The sequence below is a fragment of the Phyllostomus discolor genome, chromosome 2 (assembly GCF_004126475.2).
Source record: "Phyllostomus discolor isolate MPI-MPIP mPhyDis1 chromosome 2, mPhyDis1.pri.v3, whole genome shotgun sequence".
NCBI lineage: Eukaryota > Metazoa > Chordata > Mammalia > Chiroptera > Phyllostomidae > Phyllostomus > Phyllostomus discolor.
In genome coordinates this window covers 124,696,785-124,716,683 of record NC_040904.2, presented here as the reverse complement: position 1 = coordinate 124,716,683, position 19,899 = coordinate 124,696,785, and the positions used below count along the sequence as shown (strand labels likewise).

Genomic DNA, 19,899 nt, shown 5'->3' with positions numbered 1-19,899 from the left:
AGACATGGGCTATATGCAGAACCTATTGTGTTATTTAATTCTTGCCACAACTTTCCACAAGGCAAGTAGTAGTATTCTCATCTCAGAGATAAGGAAACTGAATCTAACAGAGCCTAAGGAGGAAGTCAGAGTTCACAAGGCAATGACAAAACAATGTTTGCGCCCAGGTTCCGTGGACTCCTTGCTCATTTCTCTAAAGCCAAGAAAGCCGCCCTGTGGGGAGAGGGACACATCTCAGTTCAGTAAAAGTGCTTCATATTGATTGATGCTGTGCTGCAATCCAGGCAATCAGGACAAATGGCTTTGGTTGGGGGGTTGCAGTGTGGTGTTCCTGGACTGTAGACAACCAGAGAGGTGGAAAACAGGACCCCGGGGAGCAGCTTTAATAAAAGGAACTTGAGTTATGTCTCCTGGAAAAGAGAAGCTGAAGGAGTGATTTAATAACGACTGTCAAATCTCCAAGGACGGTAACTGGCTGTTCTCTAGTGGCACCCTGAGAACAAGAAGGGAAGGGTCTGCAGTCTAGAGGGCGGCAGCCAAACTGAGTACCAGGACGGAAGCCTCGGCCACACAGGTCTGTGGCGCTGACAGGGGCACAGGGGCCCCTCCCGGGGTGAGCTCCGAACCCTGTGCAGACACAGCAGGCTGTGTGCTCAGCGCCATGGGAAGCACGGCTCGCAGGTCAGACGGTACGGTATGGCAGCAGCCATTGCCAAGGTCTTCTGTGCCACGTGGTTCTCACACAGTGTAATAAAAGCTAGTGTTTATTGAGCACTTGCCACAAGCCTCCTCAGTGCCTTAATGTATTTCCTCATGTAAATCCCCTTAAGGACACTTTGAAGTGGGCACTGCCGTCCCTCAAGTGAAGCATGGAGAAGTTCCATACCTTGCCTAAAGCTGCACAGCTAGAAAGTAGCAGAACCAGGATTCAGACCCCCACAGCCCACCTTCCTCATTTTAACCTCTCTACTGCCTGTCCCATTCAAGCAGACTCGGTCATCCTGTGTACAAATGAAGACACAGAGGCTCCAGAGGGCATGTTACTTGCTGTGCAGTGGGTCCAGACGCTGAGGCCCATGCTTCGAGGCATGTGTTAAGGCATGTGCCCTCCTCCTGCCCCGCTGTGTCTCCTCGTTCTCTTCTTCACCTCTGTGTGGTGAAGCCTAGGGTTTCTCTCTGTTCACGAGCCTCTCCATTCACTAGGGGAGCTGGAGAAGCAGCAGGGAGCAAAGACGCTCTCCTTCAAGTCTGCAGGAGCCCAGGTGGACCCACAGTTGAAGCAGGGATCGCCTACAGGTGAGCCTTGGCTCTGCTCCAGAGTTGCAGACCCCAGGCCTGGATGGCTGGGGCCCAGGTGGCACAAAGGCCACTTGTGGCCCCTGGGCTTGGATTCCCGGGAGATCTGGGTGAGGGAAGTGCTCATTTCCATGGCCACCCTCCCTGCCGACGAGCTCCAGGCTTAATCCCCTGGGGCCTTAGCTGTAGGAGTAGGAAGGAAGGCGAGAGACCCGGGTCCCACATGCTCCATCACTGTCCTGCCTGGACGAGTTAGGCCAGGAGTCCTAATAATCCTGTCCCCAGTGAGGTGCCTTCCACCCTCACACACCTCCACTCTCTGGAGACCGCTGGTTCACTGGGGGTGCTGTCCAGACGAATGAATCCAGCTTCAGGCTTTGTGCCCCCTTTGGCCACGTCCTCTAGGCCTGCTTCCTTCCTTCCACTGACACCTTTTGTCTTCCTGTGCTTCTCCCTCCCCTCACCCACCCTACTGGGAGCAAGGGACATGTACCTCCACCTTCACCCAAATGAAAAAGAATTAGAAGGAGAGGTGACATGGGAGTTAAATCCCATCCCAATAAGCCTCCAGCAAACTGCCCAGAACTGTACACTCATTAGTCAGTTTGGGAATTTATGTCACATGTAACGAACACCTCCCAAGAGCCTGTGGTGTGCCCTGTGCTCAGCACTGGAAAGCCAGGGTCCTGGCAAGACATCAGCATGAGCTGAGAAACTCCAGGGGGTTTCACGCAGGTCCACACCCCTTAGTGATGGCCAGGAGGCCATGGTGCTGTGAGGGACTGCACCGCAGGGTGGGACACACCAGCCTGGAGACGGATTCATTTTCAAAGCAGGACCCAGGGCTCCTTGAGCTACATGGAGACTCTCACTGTGATGGCACCTTCTGCCCCGAGTGTGACCTGCCATCAGCATTCGTGATTCTCCCACCCACTGCTTCTCAGCCGCCCCCTTAATTTCCACCAGGTCACAGTACTTGGGTCGCTGCTGTTTTCACGGCCATTTACACACCAGAGCTGAGTCTCAGCTGTGATTCATTCTGACAGCCCATTGCACACCGAGAGCCCCGGCCTGCCTTTTTCTGCTGCAGCCCCTGTCCAGACCAGGCTGTGTCTCCAGGGTCTTTGTCAGGGGCCTCCACCCCGGTGCCTCCTGACCCCAAAGTCTGTCCCAGCTCCTCTTGTGCTACAGGAAGGACTAGCATGGGGACTGGCAACCTGCCCACCCCACGGGCTGTGAGAAATGAGAGAGGCTCCAGCAGAGGGGCCCTGGAGTGCCTGCTGGGCGGGAGGTGGGGGTGGATGGATGAGGGAGGTGACTGGGTTGGGAAAGTCATCAAGCTGTCGCTGGGGGTCCGAAGGGTCCTGGTGCTGAGCCAGGCCAGTCAGGAAACCTTGTGGCAATTACAGAGACATTATGGGTTCTGCTAAGTGGGGCCCTGGGGTGAGTGCTATGCAGGCCTCACCTCACTGAACCCCCACCCTCGGCTAAGCAGCAGAAATAGGAACCAAAAAGGAACATGGCCCCTCACTCAAGGAGCCTGCATTTGAAGGAGCCAGATTAACATGGTGCCCACAAATGCCCAGTAGACACTCCTTGTGTTTCTAGGAGTCAAGAACCAATGCTAGCTCATTGCCAACTTGCACAGTCCAGGTTGGGGAGGCTTTGACTGTGGGTAAATTAGGCTCAACAATGCCCACGTGAGAAGGCATGTCAGAGACCTTCAAGTCTGGGGAGGTGCAGAGAGGTGTGACATCCTGCCCACGGTCACGCAGCTACTAAGTGGAAGAACTGGGCTCCAGTTTCCAGTCCACTGACCTGGCTGCCTCTGTCAGGAGCGGAGTGGCCCTCAGTCTTAGCAACCACACCCTCTAGTGGCAGGCATGCGCAGTTTGAGGTGGGGGTAGGGATTTGTATTGGGAGGGTGGAAAGTGAGCCCTGTGCTCTTTGCTTCAAAGCCAAAAGGGAAGCCGCCCTGGGTGAGAGGCCTTCGGAGAGCACGGTGGAGGTAAGTGGAGGCTGGTTGCCCAGGTGAGTGATTCTGTGCCCCGCTTGTCCTTCTTCTCACCGTCTCTTGTTTCTCTTCTCAGGTATTAATCAATGCCTCCCCAGCCCGACTCACCATTTTACCAATTTCAAGAGATACAATTAAAAGTTACTGCTAGCATGGGTAATGCCACTGTTCCAGCACCTAACTAAGCTGCAGCACTTCCTCCCATGCCCCAGTCTGGCCTGCCCCCGCTGATTGCCCTCCAAGGTCCAGCTCCCAGACTAACACCCTGCACACGAAGCCCCCCACGGCATTCCCTCCCACAACCCCCCCCAGGCCCACGTGCCCAGCACACTGCTAACTGATCCCCTAATACTTTTGATGAATCAGAGAACCTAATATTCCCCTCCCCTGCGCCCTCCTATCCTCCACGAGGGAGCCTGGACCCCTTCAGAAAGCCACCCCTTTCCAGGGTGGACCCTGCCCTCCTGGATGCTTCTTGGAGAAGTTGGAGGCTTGAGATTGGGGGTGGCCGGGAGGGTGGAGCTTCTCTCTGGAGCAGCTGGTCCATCTGGAAAGCTGGCCACAGGCTAGGGATGTACACAATAGAAGAGAAGGCAGAGTAGGGCTGGGGTTGCTTAGGGGTTTCATGGGGGAGGTGATCTTTCTGAAGACTGTCCGTGTCGAGGGAAGGGCGGCCCATCCTCAAGCCACATAGGAAGGGACTGGGGAAGGAGCGGCAGCAGCTGGTCCTTCCCAGGCCCCGGAAGTGTCACCTGAGGGGCATGCAGTTACCACTGCAAGCCTTTCTGGGTCCCTGTCCTGTACTGGCTCCCCTCAAACCCCAATGCACCCCGTCACTCCTTTTCTGCCAAGCCTCCAGGAACCACTAGCCACCCACACAGACACAGCCTTTCCCAAACCACACCCCCAAGCTGGAGAAGCCCCATGCAGAGGTCTGAGGGAGAAGCTCTGCCACCCACCAGCCTAAGCTCAGGGAAGCCCCAGGACACTCCAGGGGAGCCCAGTTTCTTCTCTTTCCCCACGCCCCCAACCCCCCACACACCTGTGTCTGGAGGAGGCACCCTTACTCGGAGGAGCTTCCCGCCCCAGCAGCTGACAAGCCCCCAGGGTGGGTATTCCATCCCCTGCCCTTCCCCCCGCCCCATCTTCCTGCAGCTGCCCATTCTCTAGCCTTGCAGATAAACACACGAAGCTACAGCCCTGCCCGCACCGTAGCCCAACCTACACAGGGAGGACAAGCAACCTGATGGCCCGTTCTCCCTCCCACCCTGCCCACAGGGCCATGTGACTATCTGCAAGGCTGCCACCCCCAGCTAGCCCCAGGGCCCTGCCAGCCTCTGCTCCCTTGCACAGGGGCAGCCTCGCTGCCCCTCCTCTCAGCTGGACCCTGAGCTCTCCTGTCCTCTGCCCTCTGTCATTTCCTTGTTGCCTGGCAGAGCCCCTCTGGCAGGTGCTTCTCCATCTTCCAGCTGTTCTGATCTGCTACTCATGTTCCATCTTCAGTCTCTCTCTCTCTCCCTCTCTCCATCTCTCTCTCTCTCTCTCTCCCCTTTCATCAGCAGGGAGGTGAGAAGGGGGTCAGAATGAGAGAATGTTTTGCTGTCACTTCCTGCTTTTCACTTCCTATTAAAGATGAGGGGTCAGGTTGAGGTTTGAGGAGGAGGTGAGACAGTGCAGGCGGCATCAGGAAGTGGGAGGTGCAGAGGCGGTGCAGGGTGAGGCAGGGGCTGTGGGCTACTTGGGGGACAAGTAGCGGGAGGAAGGGGAAGGGGGCTCGGTGAGTCTGGGCTGGAGCAGCTAGGCATTTGCCTGGGGAGGGGCCACTATAGAGGGGAGGGGGGTGGGGGAGCAAGAGGGACCCAGCTTGCCCCACTGTCAGCCACTTTTCTCCTGGGTAAGAAGTTAGAACATGAGCATGTGGGGAAGAGCCAGTCTGCCCAAGTGAGGACCACAGAGGGCTCCCCAGGAGGAAGGAGGCCCCGCCACGCCCTCTGCCTGCCCCGAGCCCTCAGGGCCCCACATTGGCTCTGGGAAGTCTCAGGCCCAAAAGTGCTGCCAGGCTGGAGGATGAGAATGAAGAACACAGACTGCAACCTGCTGAGCATGGCTTGGGCTTGTGAATGTTGACGGACAGAGAACAGGGCCCTGGGGGCTGTGGAGAGGGACGAGTGCACAGGCCCAGGAAGGGGTCCCTGCAGTTGCACCTTTTGACAATAAGTAGCGTCAAATCTGCTGGTTTAGGGCTGTGAGGTAGTTTGGGGCTGGCCATCCTGGTCTAGGCTTGGGGATAAGGGCCCCTCCCTGCGGTCTGGACCTTCTCTGTGCTCTGAGAAGCCTGTCCTGGGCGGTGGTGACAAGGTCAACAGGCAGCATCCTCAGAGAGAAGGGTCCCTGCCACCTGCAAAGGGCTCATGTGTTGGAAGGGGTTGTGGCATCCAGACACTTAGGGGATGAGGAATTAAACCCCTCTCCTTCCAGAATCCTCTAGCCTCGCTTCCACCCATGTCCTCCCCCTCCCCCTGCCAGCAAGAGGAGGCTAAGCTGGTTCACAGTGACCTCCATGGCCGGAGGGAGGGGTCCACCTCCTTACTCCTCACCTAGGAAATAAAAATTAGAGTCCTGGGTACCCCCTCCTGCAGCAAAATAAATTTAACCAGGACCCAGGTTGGGTTAAAGAGGCAGCTAGAGGTCTGACTCCAGCCTTTGCTCTCTGGGCTGCTCTTGAATGTGTGGTCATGGCCTAGGGGAGTCTCGGAAGGATGGGGTAGGTCCAGACCACCTCTCCAGGCCCCTGGCATTCTGGGGGTTGGGTGCCTTCCCCCAACTGATGTCACACTGATAGGCACACCGATGTCAACAGTGACGATGAGGCTTCCTCTGTAACAAAGGCAGAGGGAGGAGCGGGCTGGAAACTCTCTGTGATGCTCGACCCTGTCCCTGTGTCCTCCCTTTGTCCTCAGCACAGCCCTGGGGGGCAGTGGGTGGGGGGTGGCAAAGGCCCTTACCCCTGCTTTTCAGGCTCAGGCACTGGTAAAAAGGAAGGTGGGGAGAAGTGTGCCCATGGCCCCAAAGGCACGCAGCAGGTCCTCCATGAAGTCAGAATGCAGAGCGATGCAGGGCCTGAGAGTCTTTGGTCTAACTGCCCACCTCACAGGTGAGGAGACTGTGGCCTAGAGAACTGAGGCTGCTCATGGTCAATGGCAGAACACGTCAGTCTCTTGACTGCACCCAGGGTCAGAACCTCTGTCGGCTGCCAGTTTTCCTCGGGTGGAGAGGTGGGGAGTGGGTCGAGGTGAGGGCTGAGAGCCCCTCATGCACATGGGAGCCACGGAAGGGGAAAAGGGAGGCTCAGGGTAGCCAGTCCTGGTAGCTGGGAATTAGTCTTGTAACATTTCATGCTTCTCTGGCTGTTTCTAAACTAGGTGTCAATTCACAACAGGCTCCAAACGTCCCAGCACAACTCCGGGCTGGGGGCCGAGAGGGGAGCTCCTGTGCCACTGCCAGACCTGCAGCCTAGCCCCCTGAGAGAGCAGCCCCCGCCGCCGCCGTTGCCACCGCTGCCACCCACGCCCCCGGGGACCCTGGTGCAGTGTCAGCAGATTGTCAAGGTCATTGTCCTGGACAAGCCCTGCTTGGCCCGCATGGAGCCCCTGCTAAGCCAGGCTCTCTCCTGCTACGCCTCTTCCTCCTCTGACTCCTGTGGCTCTACACCCCTGGGCTGCCCGGGCTCCCCGGTCAAGGTCATCCACCAGCCCCCGCTGCCCCCACCCCCACCCCCTTACAACCACCCTCACCAGTACTGCCCGCCAGGCTCCCTGCTGCACCAGCGCCGCTACTCCAGTGGCTCCAGGAGCCTGGTGTAGACTGTCCCCTGCACTGCTGTCCCAGGAGGGCTGCCGCCAGGAGCCCCTGCCACCCCTTTGCTGCGCCCCAACCCTGCCACTCTGCATTCCTGGTCACCATCCCTGTTGTTTTGGAAAGAGGACCCTAGTTCCTAGCACCTGGAGTTGCCTCACCTGATCAGGCTTCCCTTACTCAGTTGAGCACCCTCTTTTTAACTCTGGAGACATCGCCACACTCTCCTGGGCCCTGCACAGCCAGACACAGCCAGGCCTTCTCATCCTCCTGCCACCACTCGCCACATGAACCTTGGACCAGAGAGAATAGGAACTGGGGGCCTGCCCGGCTTCTGGGTCTTGCATCTGTTGGGCCCTGGGCCTCAGACAGGGAGGGAGGTACAGGGGCTGGAGGCCAGTACCCAAGCACCAGACAGAAGGTGGCCTGGCTCCCTGCTCAGCACTAGGTGCCACCCTGGGTGGAGGAGGGTTGGCCCTGGTTCTCTGGAGGAACCAGAAAAGTGGGAGCATGAGGAGGGGACTTTCTCTGCTGCCCCTGCCCCCCACCCAAGCATGACAGGCTCAGGAGGCTGCTGGTCTGTCCCCCAGGGTGTTGGCTGTCCTGGCCACTTCCTCCCCCTGCTCTTTCTCTGGAGCTGGGCCCTGCCTGCCCGGGGCTGCCCAGGCTCCAAGAAAGCTTTGACAAAGGGCTGAGAGAAGGGGACCAGTCTCAGCTCACTCTAGGTCAAGTCCCTAGGGCTGTGGAACTGTGAGGTTAGATGTCTACAAAAGGAACCTTTTTAGAATTTTATTCCCTAGCCCCAAATAAGACCCAGCCAACACAAAGTGCGCACTGGGCTGAAACATAAACACGAGTGAGGACTAGGTGAATTTCTCCCCCTGTGGGCGCGGGAACAGAACAAAGGAGCAGTGGTCTGCCTGGGGGCACCTGCCGCGTGACTTCTGGGGCCTCCATGGGGGGTTTGGGTGCAGAGGCGGGTGAGAGAAGCAGGTGCTCCATGGGCACTTGCATGTCCTGTGCTGCTGACCCGAGCTGGCCCCTCAGCCTTTGCGTCTCCCACCTCTAGGCCTCCCCCAGGGAGGCACCAGGCCCACCTCCTGCAGGGGGTGCTAAAAGAGTTCCTACACCCTCAAAATTGCAAAGGAGAGCAAAGTGGGGCTCCCTGACCCCCTCAGGACCAAGCAGCACTGGGGAGTCAACCTTTAGGTGACCCCACAGAGCCTGGGCAGCCCCCCTCAAAGACTGCAGGAAGCCCCCGGCCCCAGTCACACCTTTCAGGCAGCGTCTGTCCCTAGCCAGTCTGGACTCCTCAGCCCAGGGCCCTCACCCAAGGCTGGCCTGCACTGGGCTTCCCTCCTCCTGGGAGCCCATCACCCAAGCAGCCCGAGCGATGGACATGAACATGGGCCAGGTCTAAAGTGAACACGCTTCTCCCAGACCCCACCCTGTGTCCCACTGCAGTCCCCTGGGCCAGCAAGGAGACCTGGTTCTTCTCTGGCTCTCTGTGCTTCCAGATGACCTAGTTGTGTTTGTATGTATGGAGTCACCAGACGTCATTACGATGTCCCCCAGTGAGTTTGTTTCTGGCCATGTCTTTGTTAGTCTGGATTCCATAACTTGTGACCAGTTGCTGCCTCCTCCACTGTGGCTCCACAGCCCAGCTGTCTTTGTCCTGTGGTCTTGCCCCCTCTGCTGTGTCTCTGCTGTGACAGGGACACTGCAATCAGAGCCTTCCAGAACAGAGTGGCTGACACAAATTCAGACACGCCTGATGCCCTCAGCCAGGGCAGGGCCCCCGAAGGCTGAGAGCAGGGCAGCAGGGGCAGAATCGTGGGGGTGGGCGCGAGGGGATCTTGAACGAGCAGCCAGAAGTGGAGTGAGAGTCACGGACGGGTGTCAGGGAGGATGAGTTAGGGAGGAAGAGGAGCTTTGAGGCGGCTGACGTGTTTATGATGGAGTGGGAACCGTGAGTGCTGGGGGCTGGTGAGGAAGGACCCCAGCCCTGGCCATCGGGCCCCGTGTCAGCCGCTCACACAGCACTCCAGGGTGACAAAGTGCCGGCCTCCCTGTCGATGGGCACAGCAACTTGGGCCCCTCCCTCCCACCCCTGCTGCAGCCCTGACCTTCTCTGAGAACCCGGATGCTCAGGGCCCGGGGCCTCAGCCCCCAGACCCCAGCACTTCGGTGGCTCCCTGGGCCCCACCGGCCGCCCGACCGTACTGGGAGTCCTGGCCTAGGAAGCAGACCCACCCAGGCTCAGCGGCACATGGGGCCAAGCCTGAGCTGTGAGGGGCTTTTAATCCCCAGTGGCCTGGGGCAAGGTGCAGCTGGCCCTCCTCACTGCTGAGGGAGCAAGAGTCCCCAGCATCTGCATCCTCCCTCCCCGATCAGCCAACAGGCTAAGGCTGGGACCCACCTCTGTCCCCACCCCCAGGGCCTGGCCCCCAGAGGCCTTGGCCGAGCCTCCTGCCCTTGCAGAGGCCCAGCTGGAGATGCAGAGATGAGCACAGGCCCTCCTGCTCTCCAGAGCTGAGGGGCAGTGCTCCATGGCTGAGCCTCCAGATACAGCCTCCTGGGTGTGCGCCCAGTTACCCTGACATGCCCTGCTCCATCAACTATCTAGGCCTTACTTTGGGGGACCCGAGCCCCTCTCTCAATTTTATCTATTTGGCTCCGGCTCCAGAATTAGGAGTAGAGATAAAACTAGCTTTTCCACCCACTTTTGGGCAAGTCCCACCTCCACATCTGCCCGGGCAGCTTGACCTAGAAGCCTGCCTGCCTGCCCGCCTGTGTCCAACGGCACACACCTTTATCAGCCCTGGGTCCTTGACCCCTGAAATCCGTAGCCCCACCCCCACCCCACCTGTTCCCCCATGGCCTGCCAGAATGTCTCTTTGTGCCCAATAGGCTTCCCCGATAGCCATCTGTCTGTCCCTGTGTTAGGCTGTACATCCTCCCTGCTGCACCCTCCTCCCTGCGGATGCCCCTTCGCCCCATTGGAGAGGAGCCTCTCTAGGGAAAGGCAGGGTGGCTGCTCCCAGCGACTAATCCAAATGGCAAATATTTTGTAATGAAATAGCCCAGAGGTATTTTATCTGTTCAATTCATAGAGTTTTAGAGATTATATTGAAATATGTCTCTTGAGCAAACTGTGTCAGCTGGATTTCTTTCATTAAGCAAGAGGGAGGGGCCACGTGAACTCTGAGCGTCTAACTGGCAAGATTCTGGAGCCAGAGGACCTTCTGACGCCCTCGGCCCTGGGGTCTTTGGGGGGCAGCTGGGCGGCCAGGTTGCTCTGCTCTGGCCACAGTGGCATCAGCCCTGTCCCCCAGGGTGTGACACCCCCAGGGTGACACACTTCTGAGCCAAGCTGTGACATGACTGGGGGGCTCTGGTCGGGGGTGCCATCTGATGGGTGGGCACTGAGTAGGAGCTAGGGGTGCAGGGCCAGAGAGGTGACCCCCACTAACACACACATACTCACACTCAGCTTTGAGAGAGCATGTTACAGTGGAGACCAGGGGCAGCTCCGGAGGAGGAAGCACTGTAACAGTCAGTGTGCGCCCCGCAGTACGAGGGGTGAGGGGCCAGGGCCCCATGGGCCCTGCTTGGCTTTCTGTCATGGGAGCGAGGGTGTGTTAGGGGTCAGGGTCCCACTGTTAGATCACCAGCCTCAGGGGACTGTCCCCAGATGTCAGTTCTGAAGCCTGACCTTCTAATCTCAGTGGCTGCTTTGGCAAGCCCTGGGGTGTGCTCTTCCTGTGTGCAGGGGCAGCAGACTCAGGTGAAAGGACTGAGGGCACGTTGGTGGGGAATGTGCATGGAGCCAGAGAGTGTGGTGGAACGAACGTTTACTGAGCCCCACAGTGTGCCAGGTGCCCCACTTGTTGCTGGAAGGGATGCTAGGATTCTGCAGAGGGATGTGACACTAGCCAGGTGGCTGCAAGGCAGGAGAGCAGACTGAAATCAGGGCTGGGAGAGACACACACACAAGGTGCTTGGTGAGCATTCACCGCTATGTGCAATGCTCAGACCAGCCTCCACCAACAAGCTCAGCATAGCAACTTGCAGCCGGGGGAGAGGAGAGAGCCTCCCAGTAAAGCTGGTGCATCAGAGGCACTGCAGTGTGGGAGAAAAGCAACCGGCCAGGATAGCTGGTCCAGGGACACTTCGAAGACAGCACCCAGCTCCCCTGGCAACTGGAGCTCTGAACACCCAGAAACCTCAAGAGCTCCCCAGCCTGAATCCCCTCATTCCCTGTTCAAGTGAGAGGGAACATGACCTCATCTTCCTCCCAGGATGAGGGAAATTCCAGGAAAGCCTGGGGCCAGCTTTGACCTGTCACGTCCTGGGAACTCTTTGACCCTGGAAGCTGAGGACTGGTCCCCTGAGAGGCCTGGGAGAGGGCCGAGGGTCAGGAGGACCTGCTGCCGTCTGTGTGGGATTGTGGGGCAATGCCGCCATTCTCCAAGTCTTCCGGCCCCTGGAGAGCCTGCTGGGGTGCCAGCTCCCTCTGGGTACGTCTGCCATAGGGACGGACAGCTGTGGTCCATGCAGCTCCCCTGATGACTCAGAGGCATCAGCAAGGACTTGGAATGTTTCCTGGAAGGTGTCTGGGATTTACAGGTTCCTGGCTGAAAACAGTGGGCCAGAACAAGATCCCGGTGCTGGTAGTCTGGGAAAACTCAACGAGCTCAGGAACACCTGGCATGTACTAGGTGCTGACCCGGGTGCTGGGACATGCCTCGAACAGAACGTGTTCCTGCTCTCCAGGAGTTCCCACTGGGGGTGCCAGCAGAAATCGACAAAGGAACTGGCTCTTTCCACACAGCAGATGGTGGCAAGCTAGAAGCGAAGGGGAGGGGTTGTTTTAGAGTGGGCGTTCAAGGAAGGCCTCTCCAAGGAGGCAGTTTCCACAGGGTGAAGGTCAGGTCAGAGGACAGGGGAGCCGTTCAGAGGCCACCTCTACGGGGATGATCTGCGTGGGACTGTTTCCTGATGTGTGACTTTACTTACGTGAAAATTCTTCCTAATCTTACTTAGATGCATTTTTAAGTCACCTGTATTAAGGAAATAATGAAACTGGACTTCTAGAAAAGCCTGGACAGATGGTTCCCATAATCAGTGGGGAAGGAAGTGGGTTGGAGGCAGGCGGGCAGGCAGGCAGGCAGCTTCAGAAGGCAGGCTGGAGGCTGGGCCGCGGCCTGAGGACCCAGACCGCGGGTTCAGACCCGGGAGACAAGCTGTGAGTGCAGTTCCCACTGAGGAGGAGCGGCGCGGCCTGCAGGCAGTGCTCTGCCCACCTCCCCCCATCCCCCCAGTCCAAGCAGATCAGGTTTGCTGTTTAAAATGATAATGGGGTGCACTTGTGGCCTGCTAGCCTCCTGGGGCTGATAACCTCCCTCCACACCTCAGCATGAACTACATAAAACGGCAGCGATGTGGTTCCTTCCGCGGCAGGGCTTGCAGGCCGCTGCTGCGGGCCTGGGCATGCCTGCCCGCCTCCCCCAGCCTCGACCAGCGTTTCTAATTGGTCGCAGCTGTCTGGGAGTCACCACGAGGCAATGCATGTCGACACCCAGGATGAAATTAACTTGCCACCTTGCCCTGTCGTCCTCGTTTAGCCCCTTGAAGGAAGGCATTTCGGATGCAGGTGGTTTTAGGGCTAAAGATGAGGGCTGTGAGACCAGGGGCCCGGGAAGAAAAGCTCCGTGAGGAACCGCAGTAGGAGCTGCTCAGGTTTGGCCCACTGTTCTCAGATTGCTCGAGGAAAAAGCTCTGCTTTGTTCCGTAGCTCACCAGCGCGCTGCCCTAGCGATGCTCACAGCTGCTTTCTTCGAGAACTCCGCACTACGCTGGCAGCCTGTCAGCTCCCCTGTCCAGCGGGTCCCCTCACTTGCTCTGCTCACCGCCTACCAGCGCCCTCTACTCTGACCTACAGATGGAGCCACTGAGGGACGACACGGTGGCTGGGGCCCCAGATGCAGATCAGGAATGCTGGGGGGGAGTCTCTTGGAGGGGCTCTCCATCCCAGCGCAAACAAAGCACAGCCTGGAGAGGCCACAACCAGGCACTGCCGGCCTCGGGAGAGGCCCTGCAAGGGCAGGCGAGGTGCTCCGTCCAGGTGAAGGCGAGGCCCAGACAGAGTCCAGTGGCCTGGCGTCGCAGGCGGAATCCTTATCTGCCCCCCACCGCTGTCCAGGAAGGTAGCCAAGCCCAGGGACGGGCCTCACTGCTCTGAGTCAGAACTGGTCTAACTGGGAAAATTCCATTCTGGAAGAGACTGGAGGAGGAAGGGGCTGGGCTCAGGGGATGTGGAGGGAGCATGGGAACTCTGTCCTCTCCCACCCACTGACTCCCTGCAGGTCTGGATGGCTTCTTTCCCTGGAGAACCAGACACCCTAGCTCCACTAGCCAGCCCCTAGCATCTCAGTGCTTCTTGCTCCCATGACCCTAAAGAACCCAAGGCAAGTTCTGGAAAAACTGTGGGAACTGGTCACAGAGAAGTCAGGAGACCACCAGGATTGCTGGCTGTTCCCATATGCCCAGCTTCCCTGAGCAGACCCGCGGCCCCCTTTCCCTCCAAGACACCTGGGCTGGGAAGCAGCCCCTCCCTAAGTCCACAGGCAACAGAAGGCAGTGCGGGCAGAGCCCTTCCCACTGGCACGGGGGCCACGGGACCGCCGTGGTGGACCGTGTGGGGGTGGGGCAGACAGGTGAATAGGTCCAGCTGCCTCCTTTTACAGACAAGGGGACTAGTTTACTTAAGAAGTTACAAAAGGGTAATCCCAAAGCAAGTAGAAGGAAGGAAATAATGAAAGTAGAAACAATGAAATAGAAAATACATATACAAAAAAATTAACAAAGCCAAAAATTAATCCTAAGAAATGACAACAAACTTACAAGCCTCTCCTGAAACTAGCCATGAAGAGAGCCAGCACAGGGGGACCACCAGGGGACTGCTCCCTCCACTGTAGACATGCTTTTTCTAAACAGAACACCACAGACAAACCATAAACCTGTGACGGTAAGTGTGAAAACCTGCACAGAATGAACACTATGCTAGAAAAATATCTTACCAAAACTTGCTCAAAAACAAGTAGAAAATTTGAGATGTATCCCCCTTAAAGAAATTTAAATATACAGTTAAAAAAATCTACCCACACCCCTCCTCTAAAAAAATCCCACGTAACACCAGGCCGGATGATTTTACAAAAATCTACTGTGCATTCAAAGAGCAGACAGTTTCAATCTCTTATTAACTCTTTCAGAGGAAAGAAAAAGAAAGAAAATTCCCAAACTCCTTTTTATATGGTTAGTGTAATCTTAAAAACAAAAACTGAATCAGACAACGACGATATGAGAAAGAACTATAAGCCACTCTTGCCTATGAACAAAAAAGCAAAATTCTAAACAAATTATTCAGAAACTGAATCTTGCCCTGTCCAGGTGGCTCAGTTGGTTGAAGCCTTATCCTGTACACAAAAGGAAAAAAAAAAGATTACAGGTTCAATTCCCAGTCAGACCATGCAAGTAGGTTGCAGGTTCAAATCCCAGCAGGGGTATGTACAGGAGGCAACTTTTAAAAATCTACATCAACTATTATAGTTATTAGTGAAATGCTAGAATTAGTTTCAAGATTAGGAAGGAGGTGAGGATGCCTTGGTAAAAAAAAAATGAAAGGAATGATGATCAGAGAAATAAAATTGTCATTATTTCCAAAAGTCTGGTTATCTATATAAAAAGTCCTGAAGAATCAAGATGTTTTAAACAAAAGAAAGTGGGAATTAATACAGAGGAAAAGCCTGCTGCGGGTTAGCAGCCGCCCCTCCTCTGCCCGGCAAGCCTGTTGTGGCTGCTCCGCCCTCATCCCTCCTGGATCCCTCCTCTCAGCAACAGACCCAGACTCCACCTGCACCTGCTGAGGACCAACCAGACAGAAAGGGCGCAGACCACCTTCCATCCTGCAGCGTGGAAATAAGGGCATGAGTGGAGCTGGGAGGGACCTGTCCTCTGCTGGTTACAAAGATGATGTGGATTGCGGAGTCTGGCTTCGGGACCAGGGAGGGCCCTGCCGCTGCCCTGCAGCTGCCCTCAGCGGGTCACTGACATGGTGTGGGTGGAGAGCCTCAGAGTTTGAGTGTGTTGGGGAATTGGCAGAACTCTTGCTGCAGCCGTGGAGTTGGGCACAAACTCTGTGGAGGGACCCAGGCTGTCAAGAGCCCTGCTCTCTGTCTAGTGCCCCACCTAGCAGTTATGTGCTCGCCTTCCCGACATTCCCGGTACCAGTGCCGGGAGGCTCCTCAGAGCACACCAGCAGCCACCGGCCCGTGCTGGTTATCACCCAGAAGCAGAGCATGCTGCAGTGCAGGGCGCCAGGACCCAGGCCACCAACCCACTTCAGCCCCAAGAGACCTGCCAGGCTTGGCCACATCAGTCCTCTGCTGTCCTCTCCTACCTCTCTGAATTATTAAGAAACCCAGGGACTGATGGGCAGTTAATGAGAATTTCATCCCTGTCAAGTACAATCAGCCCTTGTTACTTCCCTGAGCAGCTACAGCGGTAGGGAAGCCACGTGTGCTGGGTCATCAGGGAGCAGGCACGTGAGGACTGGAGTGGCAGGGAGAGAGGCAGGCAGGCCTCCCGTGCCTCAGAGCAGAGGGAAGAGGGCCAGGCCCAGGGTCCGGAGGGCTATGGAGAGTCAGAGGTGGTGAGGTCCTGGGAGACCAGCAAAGGGCTCAGACAGTAAGAGCACCAGCGAGGTCCCCCCTTCCTAGAGGCTGAGGGACCATGCTCTGATGAGGGACCACTCCCCACCCTGAAAGAGGGTGGTTCTCATACTCAAGGAAGCCAAGGACCCGCATCAGGTACCTACTGCTGCTGATAAAGTACTCTAAAACTCCATGGCTTAAACAATAATATAAATTGTTTCTCTCTCACCATGGACCAGTGATTCAGAGCCCACCTGCCTGGGTGTTTTGGCTCAGGGACCTTCATAAGGTTGCAGTCACTGTCAGCCAGGCCAGCCGTCATCTGAAGGCCTGACCGGGGCTGGAGGATGCACTTCCATGGCGGCCATTCCCCTGGCCGACCAGTTGGTGGCCGCTCAGCTCCTTCCACTCGGGCCTCCCCACCGGGCTGCTGGAATGTCCCTGTGGCATGGGTCCCTTGCTCCGGCTGCCCTCAGAACCAGTGATCCAAGAGTTCAAGGTGCTGAACTCTTAGTGCCTCTGTGAGGTCGCTGCAGTTGACACTCTCCTCCTCCCCCACATGCACTGAGGGTCAGGGCAGGACTAGCGGGGGTGAGGAGCTTGGGGGCCCTAAGGGGAGGAGGCGGAAGTGGGCTGACGGGGCTCTCCAGGGACCTCCCTCTGTGTCCCACCAGTTCAGGACGAGGTGCCAGCCTGCCTGTGAGCCTCGCCTCGCCCTCTGATTATGGCACTCCCCACAAACCCCAGTCCTGGCTCCTTCCTCCTGAATCCATCCCTCCCTCCTTCAGGCCTCCTAACAACCTATGTCCCTTTGGCCACCACGTGATTCTGTTCCTTTCTCTTGCCAATCTTACACCCATAGCCTTGTCCTTCACCTCCGCAGCTAGGGGCTTACAAGGCTGACAGGCTGGGTGGCTTACGTTCTTTCTCTCTCTGTGGGAGTGGGGGGAGGTCTGATCTGAGGGCCAAGACCTGCCCAGGCCCTGGGCAGCACTGGGACGGCCCAGAAGGGTGCAGCTGGCGCTTCCTGTCCCCGGGGGCAGCGGGCATGAGACCCTGGCTGGAAGTTAGGGTCAGCCAGAAGGTGGCCTGGACCCAGAGGGTGGTTTGGAAGGTGAGCTGGAGGTGGAACTTAGGCAGTACCTGGAGGCCCCAAACCAGAGCCAGACCCTCTTTTGGGGGGCCCTGCATGGAATGGGGTGGGAGGCTGTAAAGGTGGGGTGCCAGGCTAGATAGGGAACAATTTCCCCAGGCCAGTGCCCTTCCAACCTAATACACACAGACCACAATCTTGCATGTGAAAAGTCCATTCATCAGGGGTTGGGGCTTCAATCTCAGCAGGGTTCAAGGCCCTCTTCAGTTCCCTGAGCTCCCCTGGCCTTGGTGCTGGGGGTGGAGCATACCTTAGCTGACTCCTCAGCTCCCACCAAGGCAATCCACACCCTGGATGGAGGAGGGGCTCCCAGCTGAGACGGGAGAGGAAGTGTCCAAGCCCAGGTTCAGCCTTGTCAAGGGAGACAGAGGGAAGAACCAAGGTGAGTGGTTGGCGGCTGCAAACCCCAAGACACTAGCGCCTTGGAGAGTCAGCTTCACAAGAAACCCAGCCTGGGGGCTGGGGGACATGTGGGGAATCCCAGGAGGAGCTCAGGTGTGGAGAAAAAGGGGCACAGTCTTAGCCTCACAGATGGATAAGCCAGTGCCATAGTCAGATCACGTGCTTTTGTCTAAAATAAGGGGAGAGGGGGAATGATTCCTAGGCACACCTGGATGAACTGGTGGGGTTGGGAGGCAGAAGTGATCCCAAACATCAGAAAAACCAACAGAGTTCTTTGTGGCTTTGCCATCCGCTCTGCCAAGGGTGGGGAGGGGTCCACAGTGGCCTGACACTTCCTTTGGGAAAGTGAAGAGCCCGGGTGGGAGGGGGAAACCGACCAGGATTCATAAATACCAGAGGGTCTGCTGAGTGGACGCCCACACGTGAAGAAGCCAGAGCTGGCGGCTGTCCCATGACTAACTCCTGCCCAGGCATGGGGACCCCTGAGATAGCTGGCCTTCGGTTCCCTCCTGCTCAAGCAAGGGCTCTGGTTCCTGCCTTGCCCGGCTCTTCAGTCCATCCCCTAGGGCACAGGTTATGCATGCAAATACCTTAAGACATGAATGTGTGAAAAGCTCAGATCTGGTCATTGGGAGTAGTGGAGCCTACAGCAAACTGTAGAATACCAAAAGACATACACTTAAAAAATTTTTCTTTATGTATAACGTACTGGCCAAACAAATTGTAGCTGCCAGGTGAGGCCTCTGGCCGTCATTAGGAAACTCAGCCTAAGAGGCAAGATGAAACAGATCCCCAGTTTAACCCCACACCTGCTCTCCTGCTCTGCGTGCACATGCGTGCATGCACACATGTGCATGCACACACACGTGTGTCGGTGTTCTGGGCACCTCAAAGGGCCAGCTTGCTGCTCCTTGCCTGTGTTGCGGACCCAGGATGAGTGGGCTCCTATGAGATGTGAAGTTGGCCAGAAGTCCCTCTCCCTGTTTCCTCCAGTGCCAAGCTGCCCCATCCAGATCCCTAGGACCCACAGGCCTTGGCAGCGCTGTGCTGCGTGCTGGGGCTGGAAGACACGCTCCCTCCAGCAGCACCTGTGCCAGAGCAGAGACCTGCTATGATGGGCTGTGAGTTCAGAGTCAGGGTACCTGGTGGACTGGTGTGAGGTGAGGAAGCTGGGAGGGGACGATGGTGTCTGTGAGCAGTCTGCAGTGACAGGGAGACTGAGATTCAGGGCCCTGTGAGTTAGAGAGAGCTTGTGCCCCACCAGTGTGCAGAACTGCCCAGAACAGAAAATGCTCTTCTCCAGGCTGCCAGAACCAGGGTTACACAGCAGGGTGTACTGTGTGTAGAGACAGGTAGCTGAGAAGCCTGGCGGGAGGGCCACATGTCCTCTGTAGCTGGCTGCCCCAAAGCAAGCTGCCTCTCTTGGGGATCTCCACCTGGGCCACGTGGAGAAGGATGAGGGAAGGATTTGTATTCCAGAGGATGAAAGCTTATACAGGAAAGACAGCTGCTCAGCTTGTCCATCCATCCTGAGGACAGGGTCAGGGAGCTTTCCTCCTGTTTGTCAACGGCGCTGAGGCGATCTCAAGCGGGGCCTGTGGAGGACGCACTGCTCCTGTTGACCACTAGGAGGCAGCAGAGAGCACCATGCCTGCCCCAGCCTCCCCAGCCTCAGAGATGAGAGAGATCTGATTGAAGCAGTTTCTCCCCATCCCTTCCTCCTGTACCTCATTCTTGACCCCCTGACTAGTCCAAGAAAGGTGAACACAGGCGCATGGGACAGTACAAGGGGATGTAAAAAGGAACTGTGCCCAGTCTGCCAGAGACCTGTTCTTACAAGCTGAGAAGCTCCTGCATATCTAGGCAAAGGATGGTGAGTGACCTGGGGATGGCCTGGGGCTATCAGAGACGGACCTCACCCTGGCTAGACCATAGATTTTTCTTACTCCGGCCACTGGGCACTGGCTCTGGGTGACATCTACCCACACATCACTCCCCTCAGGGGACTTCCTTTCTTCTAGCTCTCAAGCCTTGCCCCAGGAAACCATTCTGAGTGCCCCCCCCCCCCCCCCCCCTCCATTCCCTCTCCTCACTTCTCTCTGAACACAAGCCCTGCCTTCCCCCCTCCAGAAGGCCTTCTCCAGCCAGGGAACAACCTGCATGACTTGGTAGGAACAAGGGGAAAGGAGCAATCCACCCACATACAACTCCCTTTCTCTTTGAGACCAGGGGTCTTTGGCAGACCCCAAAGATTCCCCGGGGGGAGGGAGATAGAAAGTGGCAAGAAGAAGAGTTCAGCTCTGGTGGGGTGGCTCAGTTGGTTGGAGCATCATCCCATCCATCAAACAGGTTGCAGAGTTGGTCCTCAGATCTCCAGCCAGGGCACGAACTGGAGACAACCAATTGATGTTTCCCTCTCAACCTCTCTTTCTTCTTCTCCCTCTAAAAGCAATAAAAACATATCC

At 57.0% G+C, this 19,899-nt stretch overlaps 1 protein-coding gene across 9 annotated transcripts in view; it reads left to right on the top strand.

The window, feature by feature from the left end:
- IQSEC3 (IQ motif and Sec7 domain ArfGEF 3) overlaps nucleotides 1-10,317 on the top strand; it is a 112,780-nt gene extending 102,463 nt beyond the window's left edge. Inside the window, exons 12-15 of one of the 9 annotated variants that reach the window (XR_004901463.1) lie at nucleotides 1,204-1,296; nucleotides 3,255-3,304; nucleotides 3,387-4,418; nucleotides 6,733-6,828. Coding sequence is in view for 6 of the 9 variants with exons in the window: in XM_028532831.2 (XP_028388632.1) it covers nucleotides 1,204-1,296; nucleotides 3,255-3,304; nucleotides 6,733-7,173 (584 nt within the window). In the remaining 3 variants the exon portion in view is untranslated. Of the gene's footprint in view, nucleotides 1-1,203; nucleotides 1,297-3,254; nucleotides 3,305-3,386; nucleotides 4,419-6,732 lie in introns of all 9 variants that reach the window. The other 8 variants (XR_004901464.1, XM_036018516.1, XM_036018517.1 and 5 more) reach the window with 8 other exon arrangements.
- The last annotated feature ends 9,582 nt before the right edge of the window (nucleotides 10,318-19,899 follow it).